The sequence below is a fragment of the Ursus maritimus genome, unplaced genomic scaffold, assembly GCF_017311325.1.
Source record: "Ursus maritimus isolate PB19 unplaced genomic scaffold, ASM1731132v1 scaffold_2, whole genome shotgun sequence".
NCBI classification, from domain to species: Eukaryota; Metazoa; Chordata; class Mammalia; order Carnivora; family Ursidae; genus Ursus; species Ursus maritimus.
This window is the reverse complement of record NW_024424452.1, coordinates 5,024,003-5,033,697: the sequence shown is the minus strand read 5'-3', so window position 1 is coordinate 5,033,697 and position 9,695 is coordinate 5,024,003. Positions and strand designations below refer to the sequence as shown.

Here is a 9,695-nt window from a genome sequence, read left to right as displayed (position 1 = left end):
GACACGCACGGCGACACCGATGAGTCGGACAGACGCGACACGCACGGCGACACCGATGAATCGGACAGACGCGACACGCACGACGACACCGATGAGTCGGACAGACGTGACACGGAGTAAAAGGACGACAGGAGGCACCTTGATGCCATCTGCAGTTTTACAACAGGCGCTGCTGTGTGTCGGGTGAGATTTGTTTGCTAGGAGGGGACACTGGACAGACACTCCTGGTGCCCTCCCACCGCATCTTGCTCTGGGTTACATGAGGATTTTAATGTGTAAAAATTCATCAAGCTGTGCATTCAAAGATTGTGCACCATATGCTGTTCTTCAAAAAATAAAAGTTTACCAAAAAGCCAGTATGTCTGACGATCCTAAATTAACTCTCGTCTATTTCTGGTGGGAGCTCGAGTCCAGGCCCCCTAGGGATCACCTTCTACTCGGGAAGACGTGCACGTACCGTAAGGATTCCGATCCCAAGGACGCACCTGTCCAGCAAGGCCCCCAAAACAAGGTGAGGGACGAGTGACGGTCCTGGCGCCGTGCACGCCCAGCGCCCAGGGTAAGGGAGGTGGGGCTCTGGGCAGCGGGCAGACACATACAGTCTGACCTAACATCCCTGGCGAAGAGGTTGGAGGCCCTGGTCTGCGTCTCCCGACTCCGTGTCCCAAGGACTCACAGACCGGATGTGGGTGGAACTGGTAGATCCTGCTGCCCCCCCCCCCCCAAACTGCAAGGACAGGAGAGAGAGCATCCAAAGGAGCCCGAGGTCCTGGGGCCAAGGGCCCAGCGGAAGCAGGTGCTCCCTGGGGGTGGATGCCTGGTTGGTATCTGGGGTGACCTCCCTGGCCTGGCCTTTCATGACCACTTCAGCTGTGATACTGGCCGTTGGAGGGCAGGGGGCACCCAGCAGTGGTGAAACGGCAGCGGCAGGTGGTCTCGCAGCCAGGTCCCTGCGGCCTCCTCCCGACTGCTGCTGTTACTCTGCTGGGCCCTGGGGGGGGGGTAGGCTTTGACTGCATCTCGCATCCATCCCGCCCTGTGCTCTCTCCAGCCTCCCAGCGGTCCCCGGAGCTTCCGGGTCCAGCAATGTCCACAGTCACAAGGTCCCAGGCACTCCATCAGCCTACGCCCTGCCCGGAACTGAACAGGCCTGGGGATGAGGCTCACGACCTGCTCTACAATTCGACCACTCGGAGGCTCCCTGGGGAGGCCATGCAACAGCCTGAAGAACCAGGATTTGAGAAGAGCAAGTAGGCCCAGCCCAAGGTCATCTCTTCTGTGCTTCGTGGTTACGGAAGGTAGCCAGAAGAGCCCCACGTCAAGCTCCAGCTCCCTTTGCAAGAGGTCCCGGAAAACACGGCCCCACAAGGGTGAGCCAGGCCGGGCACCGAAGAGAAGATGGAGCCAAAAGCCAGAGTCAAAGAGAACAGCTGCAAGGGTGAACGGGACTGTGTCGGGGAGGAGACGCAAAGAGGCAGAAGCAGAGGAGGAGGACATGGAAGCTGCTGACATGCGTCCCCGTCCCTGTGACACGCAGGCTGAGAGCAGAGTGGCGGGTCCACAGGCTGGGGAACACCAGGGATGGCCGGCAGCCGCCACCAGCGGGGATGGAGCACGGAGCGCACTCTCCCCCAGAGCTTCGTGAAGGAACCGACCCTGCCCACACCTGCATCCCAGGCTTCTGGCCCCGGGGCCTGGGAGACAACACACGTGTGTTTCAGGCCACCGAGTGTGTGGTCATTTATTACCGGGGCCCCGAGTACACTGGGTAACGCTAATACGAGTAAGTGTTCCACTATCATTAGACAATGTTTGTGCTTTAAAATATCATTTAGAGGGGCGCCTGGGTCGCTCAGCTGGTTAAGCGTCTGCCTTTGGCTCAGCTCATGATCCCAGGGTCCTGGGATGGAGCCCCTCATCAGGCTCCCTGCTCAGCAGAGAGCCTGCTTCTCTCTCTCCTTCTGCCGTTCCCCCTGCTTGTGCTCTTTGTGACAAATAAATCTTCAAAAAAATAAAATTTTAATATTTAAACTTATATTCATCCATGAACATCTAGAAAACCTTAGCCAACGTTTAGTTCCCTGCTTCCCTTTCCCTTGCTACTTACACACAGCTGACCTTGAACAACGCAGGGGTTAGGGCCCCCATACCCCACACAGTCGAAAATCTGCGTATAACTTCTGACTCCCCAAAAGCCAAATAGCCTACCGTCGACCAGAAACCTTACCCATAACATAAGCAGTCAATTAACACGTTTTATATGTTATATACTGTATTCTTACAACAGTATCACAATATTACAGTAACATTCTTAAAATAGCAAGCTGCAGGAAAGAAAATGTTACTAAGAAAGTTGTAAGGAAGAGAAAATACATTTCCAGTACTATACAGTATATACTAAAAAAAAAAAAATGTCCACGTCTAAGTGGACCCTCCCAGCTCACACCCCGTGCTGCTCAAGGGTCAACTGTACTGAGGTAATCCGGGACTTGAATTTTTAAACATTCTTTCAGCCATCAAGCTCTCATTCAGACTTAACCGTATATTTAGCTGCTTTCTTCACGTTTCTCCCGTTCCAGCCCGCATCCTGGATTCGTGTCTTGTTCACAGTCGCACCGCTCCAACCACGATTTCTAGGGCTCGCGGAACGTGTTAGCAGCTCCCTTGGGAGTCCTTGCAAATCTTAAACGTCTTCACTTGGCCCCTCACACGGGTGGCGGTCCTGATGTACAGAACGCTAGGTTTTATTATTTTTATTTGGTTTTTTGCGGTTCTACATGGGGCCTCCTCTAGGTTTTAAATCACGTTTCCTCGGACCTTGGACAACAGTCTCCCTGCTGTCTTTGATCCAGTGCTCCTGTTGTGATTCTGGTTTCTTCTTAGATAATCTGGTCTTTCCTTCCTGGAAAGTCAGTGAATTTCTTTTTATCCATAAGTTCTCTGGTATTTTACTTGATATTTCTATGGATCAGTGTCTGAAAAATCTATCCTGCTTGGCACTTGGTGAGCCCTTTGATTTTGAGGATTTTATCTTAATCTAGCTCTGAAATATTCCAGTATTTCTTTGAAATACATCCTTCACTGTCTTCTATTCTCTCCTCCTGGGACTTTTGTTCGAGGAACTCTGGGGTTTTCACAGGGTGCTGGGTGCTTCACTTCCACGGAACTTTTCCCCAACTCCCCCTTTTTGCACCAAGGATAAGCCAACACCCCATCATCTCTGATAAGCTTTATCATCCACAAAACATCCTACTTTTAATGTTTCCTCCTGTGTTCTGTTTGTGGCGTTTCACGTCTCTTGCATGGGCTCAAGCAGCCCGTACATTTGTTGTTGCCTCCGGGCTGGGTGATTACCTTTGTATTTCAGATTCTCTGGAGGCCCAACTGAACGCCCGTTTGTTTCTGGAGCAGGTGACCGGCCAGCTGGGGTGCTCAGAGGCTGGTGTCTGGGAGCGGGTGCTCGTGCTTCTCCTCCTCGGTGAGGCCAGCGGAGAAGTGACACCTGCGTCCCCCACCGGGCAGCACACGCCACTGCCTGGCACGAGCTCAGCCAAGGGTGAACGGTCTGGATGCCCCACACTTGCTGCCGAGTGAGCCGAACCCCCCCCCCTGCCGTGGCTCTCCCTTCCCAGAGCAATTCCTTCCTGACTGTGCTTTGGGCTATGTTTCAGGATTCCCGCAGTTTCTAGTCGACTGAGTCAACTCCTGCTTGTTGTAGATTCATACGTTATATTTTTAAAGGCATTTCTAGGAAACTGGGAATAAAAGAGAGAGCCTGTCGAATGTTTCCAGCTTCCTTGATCGAATCAACCTTTCCTCGTGCTCATTTATAGCCTCACGTGCTGCCTCTGGGTCTAACATACCTGCACAAACAGAAGCTCCTGCTGAAAATGTCAGCACTCTGTGATTTAAATTACTTCCCGCTAGCCTGAAAATCTGATGCGAGCCCGTTTCCCACCGCATGTGAGATCACCCGGCGCTGTTCTGGACCAAATGTTCTTCTCCCAAAGATCCCGATCTGGAAGCTCTAACCCTCAATGTGATGGTGTTAGGAAGTGCACTCACAGGAGGCAGTTAGGGTCCCATGAGGTCATTTGGGCGGGGCTCTGATCGGATGGAACTGGTGCCCTTTTAAGAAGGGACACCAGGGGGCACTCTCCTGCTTCTTCTCGGCGGTTAGGGAGACAGTGAGGAGGAGGCCGTCTGTAAGTCGGCAAGAGAGCTCTCACCGGCCCTGCTGGCAGCCTGATCTCGGACTTCCAGCCTCCAGAACAGTGAAAAAGTAAATGTCGAGTGTTTACGCCACCAGTCTATGGTATTTTGTTATGGTGGCCCAACCTGACTCCAACGAGTGCTAATAATTGTCTGTAAGACAAGGGAATTCTCATTATTTTCCCCCAGCAAAGGACCACATGCAGACTAAATTTACTATAATTACAAATAAGTTGTTGGGCAGAACCAACAGTATCTTAAAACTCTCTCAGGTGAAGAGGTATACAGGCAAAAGGAAGCCCTCAGAGCAGCCGGCCACAGCCCGGGCAGAGCAGATAAAGCAGCTGCTTCCTTGGACGGACGTGGTGAGAGACTCCCAGGGCTGCTGACAAACCAACCCCAGGGTCCCACAGGAGACCAGGCAAGTGTGGTGGTTATGGGCCGAGTCCGAGGTGGAGTCCTCGCTCAGGACACTGGGCAAGTCCTAGCGGCTCTGTGCCTCATTTCCGCCAACTGTGCCACAGGCATTCAAAGGAAGCCCACCCCGTTTAAGGTTAAGTGTACCAAGTACAGGGCTTTGTTAGCAGTTCCTGACACGTGGCGAGTCCTCAGGAAGTGTGCGTCAGCCCCCGTGACCGCACGTCTGACGGCTGGTGCGCGCAGAACGAGAGGACGGGCCAGAGCCGGACGGAGGGGCAGCACCACTGAACCGCCAGGGCGTCTGTGGGTGCTTCGTGGGGAGGACCTGGATCCATCCACGGACTTGCCGGCGTGCTATCCTGCGCTGCACCTTAAAACATACAGTCCAGCTTTCAAAACAGCCACGCAGCCACTCTCTCTGGAGATGTTGCGCTGATTCAGCCAACTCTGCAAACTCAAGTCCTCAGGAAAGGAAAACAACCACCACGAAAAAACGCTTCTAACTCCAAACCTCAGGTAATCACCAAACTCACACAGCCATTCCCAGGGACAAGCTGCATTCCACTCTGGGGCCTGTGGATGCCCCCTACGCGGAGAATCGGGAAGCGACAGGGTGTGAGGATACCAGCTAAACAAAGACCGTCCTCCCGCGGCAGCCGTGGCGCCGCTTAGGAGAATCCACATTCGCAAGCCATTTCTTTAAGGACCATTTGCAACCAGGCCTGCATCTAGACATCCAAGCTTGCAAACCTTACACCCTGCACAGTGCAATGCTTGCAATCAGCATCTACTGAATGAACGAACCGTTCATTAGCACGGAAGCTCAATGCCAAATAAATAAATAATAAATAAAATCCCGAGGAAGGTGTGTGATGTGAATGCCACCTAAAGATCACTGTGTAATGATGACGTCAGCTCCGCAGTTAGAAGCCTCTGGGAACACGGCGTTCCTCTCCGGCACCGAGAGCCCTGATTCAGATCCATTCTCAGTCTCAAACCAAACGGTCTTGTAGCTGAGCCAGGTGTTCACAAAGTGTTTACAGGTTCTGCTACGTCTTCTGATTCAGCCTCAAAAACGAGCAGCTACGTGTTGCAGCTTTCATTATTTTGGGCATTTTCCTAGAAAATCCAACTCGAGGAAAGACCCAGTACTGGCTTCAATCAGGAGAGCTCCCCGGTCCTTCATGCAGACGTCTTCTCTCGAAGGTGAATGGAAGGAACAAAGTCCCCTGACTTGAACCATTTAACCCCCCAGCAGACACCCAGGGCGCAGCCCTGCCCACCGGCTTGCTGGGTTGGGGGCCGCACTGCAGCGGGAGGACACAGCACTCGGCCTGGCCCCACCGAGGGCCTGCCCGCACCAGCTGCTCCTGGAGGCCCGGCCTCACCCGGAGCCTCACATGCAAAGAAAGGTCTTCGGGTCCAGGGATGACGGCAACGGGCACCTGTGCTCCACCCCACTCACCGGCAGCCCCTCCATGATACAAATGCAACTTCCGCTCTCAGTATTTATGAAAGGGTATGACCGACCCCCCTTGTCCAAAATGAGAGAGCCTATCAAACCGGTGAATCACGCAGTCTCCTCCAGGCCAGAACACTGGGATGTCTGCTTACCTTTTTGGGATCCATGTTGAATTTCTTCCTCCCCATTGCTATCTGCTTGTTCCTCTGGGTAGTTTTGCTATGCATTTCAAACAGTTAAGAAATCGTTAGCCAACGTTTGCACCAAGCGCAAGACGGCAGTCTCCCCGGCACTACGGCCAGGACCTCGTTGCAGAAAACCGCCCGCTCCCCCACCCCTCTGCCCCTGCATCCCCACCCCTCTACCCCCCACCGCAGAGGCAGCACGCGTGGCTGCCGGGGCTCTTTCCTACACTTGATTCCTTCTTCAGAAAAAGCTAATAATGAGCAACAGCGATTTAAGGAAAGCACAGTTCCCTGCCCTACAGAGAGGCTGCTTCTGGGAGGCTGATTCGGAGGGGCCTGTGCTTCCAAGGAAGGGAGAGGAGAGCCGCAGCCCCTGCAGCAGCCCCGAATCCTCTGCAAAGAGCAGGAAGGAGTGAGGGATGGAGAGCAGAGGAACCAACAGCCCCACAAAGGCCGCCCCACTCCGCGATCCCAACAGTCCAGCCCCCCGCTCTGGTCACATGGCAGCTGAGGCGGGGAGAGAAGAGGTTAGTAACTCAGCGGCGTGGCACCGACTGTTTACCTCTCCTCCACTGAAGTCAGATTGTCGATCTCAGTCATCACTTCAGCGATCTCATATTTCAGCCTCTGCCAAAAAAGAAGACAGACGTTTGGGGGTGGGGCTCTTTACCGCCCCCCTCCTAGACGCAGAGATATTTTGGCCTCCCAGACACAAGTGTCCCTGAGGCCTCACGTGGACGTCCTGGGGATGGGAAAACCAGAACTTTCCATCCAGTCGGAGCAGCCCAACTCAGGAGCGAACACAATTATCACCTGTCTGCCTGTCACCAGAACGAGCTCAGAGCGGTCAACTGGGCAGATTCTAGAGTGAGTGTGTGTGTGTGTGTAAAACACAACAGCAAAGGGGAGCGGTGCGTCCTTAGCTCGCTCACTGCGGCTGTTCCGCTCCTCCTCCCCAGCAGCCCCCCCCACCCCCCGGCCACGGTCTTCCTCCCCTCTTGGGAGGACCAGGGCGAAGGTGCTGAGACCAGTATCAGGTCCCGAGCACCATCTCTGCCTAAGACTGAGCACCACGGACAGAGCCCAGGAGGGGCTGGCAGAGTTCACGGGCCGCACGTGGACGTGCCAAGAACAGCGGAAGGGCCAGGCTCCCCCTCCTGCCGCGGGGATCCACCACTAACTGGCTGAGACCTTCGGGAACCCCCGTAACGTCTCTGGGCCTCAGTGTCCTCAACTCAGGGATGAGGTCCCTAGAGCTACCTGGGCCTCCACAGGCACTACTGTTGCTCACGCCCAAAGAGGACCAACCTTCAACTACATTCTTACTCTTCAACCAAAGCACCCATTCGGGGATACAGTGGTTTTTACACGAATGAAGGGTAACCTTACAGGAAAAAGTTCCACAAATTATCTTTCAAATACAAAGACATTTTTACGCGAACACTACGATTCTGTTCAGACCTCAAGTGCAGGCTTCTAGAAAGGTGCTGTGGTGTGGACAAGGCTTGGCCTTGCAGCAAGCGGCCTCTGACGCCGCATTTACTTCGGCGTGACCAAAACTAGGGAGCTTCTGGAAGAAGAGCCACAGCCGTGGGCGCAAGCAGGGTGGTCTCCTGCCCAGGGTCTGCCACGGTCGCGGACACTCCGAACCTGACGTGGTGCTCGGGCGGCTCCGCTTCTCCCGGGAGGCCCCCGCCACGCCGGCCTCCGAGGCCACAGACGTGGCGAGCACGGCGTTCGGCCGTGTTCTGTCCTCCCGCTGCCACCAGCCAGTCGGCGCTCGGGGGCCCAGCTAGACCCTGAGACGGGTCTACTCCTTCCTTCAAAGGCTGTCCGCCTGCCAGAATTGTGACGGCGGGTTCTAGGTGCTAGGGATTTTGGCAAATGAACAGGGACTTGTTCAACCTGAGAGAGCCCTACATTTGGGGACTGCTGCCACTGTCTACAGGTGCCCTTTGTGACTCTGGAGTCGCGCGTTGTTTACTGCGGACCCCAGCTCCGGGGCGGCTCGACGTGACTTGGGTAACCCTTTTGCTGCCGTCGTGGGCTAGCGTACAGACGTCCGGGCTGCCCAGTTTGTACCTCTTCGTGAAGTTACTTGATTATTTCACCTAAAAGCAGAAACTAAGGGGAGTTTTTGGTTGGTTGGTTGGTTTTTTACCTCAATGTCATCAATAAGCTCCTTTTTTCTTCGACGAATGTCTAAAAGTTCTTCTCTCTCCTCCAATGAGAGGTCTTCGGGCACTGGAAGAAGAAAAAAAAAACCATACAATGAAACTACTACGGGTCTGGAGGCCCTGCCGGCAACACCCGGTGAGGCTGAAGACGGGCATTCCAACACGCCGGCAGGTCTGCAGGTCGGCACCTGGCCCTGAAAGAACCCGAGCACGTAGACCCCATGTCAGATACTCACAGCAACCTTGTCTGTAATAGAAAAACCACCCAGGGGCGCCTGGGTGGCATAGCGGTTAAGCGTCTGCCTTCAGCTCAGGGCGTGATCCCGGCGTTATGGGATTGAGCCCCACATCAGGCTCTTCCCCTATGAGCCTGCTTCTTCCTCTCCCACTCCTCCTGCTTGTGTTCCCTCTCTCGCTGGCTGTCTCTATCTCTGTCGAATAAATAAAAAATAAAAAAAAAAAATCTAAAAAAAAAAAAAAAAAAAACCACCCAAACGTCCACTCATAAAGAATACATGGTGGTATATTTATAAAATAGAACCCCACACAACCATAAAAAAACAGCTGAACTCAGTCTATCAACACAGGTGAGCAGGGAAGGTAAAACAGACCGGAGACTGCGCATGGCCGTTTGGAAAGGCTGAAAACCAAGCACACGCTTCGGAGGTGAGACGTGTGTGAACGTACAGAACATTAGCGCACACGAGTCCTTGACGGTGGTTCTTCCCGAGAAGGCCGGATGGCAGGAAGCACATTCGGGAATGACACGCGGAAGTGTCACAAGGTGGCCAGTACGTGGGTAACCAAATCTTTGTATTATTATTCCCGACAGAGAGTTGTTCATAATAATATCCTCTAATTATTAGTGATTAACCTCCCCCCTTCCTACCATGTCCGTATTCTCGCTGATCTTTGATTAATTGTGCTGCAACTGTTATTTCACTACGCTTTTTGAAGGAGATTTGATTTTTAATACTCCTCTATCGTGCGTTTAATTCCTACTTCATTAATATCTTCAAAGAAACAAAAGATGAAGAATCTGACCAAATAGCAAGAGAGCATGCAGAGCTGCTAGAAACGAGAACATGGTCACAGCGCAGGGGTAGACACACTGACCGACGCACCGGAAGACAGACGGTAGCTCCAAGAGCCCCCCCAGACAGACAGAAGCTTGCTTGTAACAGAGCTGACCCCGCAGACAGGGCGCACGTGCCGTTGAGTGGCACGTGCCATGTGACA

General features: G+C 53.5%; 1 protein-coding gene across 1 annotated transcript in view; it reads right to left on the bottom strand.

The window, feature by feature from the left end:
• The window catches only part of CYTH3 (cytohesin 3), a gene marked incomplete at its 5' end in the record, with an annotated part of 28,950 nt that extends 20,273 nt beyond the window's left edge, over window positions 1-8,677 (bottom strand). Inside the window, 3 exons of the mRNA XM_040636543.1 lie at window positions 6,247-6,313; window positions 6,842-6,906; window positions 8,441-8,677. Coding sequence (XP_040492477.1) covers window positions 6,247-6,313; window positions 6,842-6,906; window positions 8,441-8,677 — 369 coding nt within the window. The remainder of the gene's footprint in view (window positions 1-6,246; window positions 6,314-6,841; window positions 6,907-8,440) is intronic.
• Window positions 8,678-9,695: the final 1,018 nt, after the last annotated feature.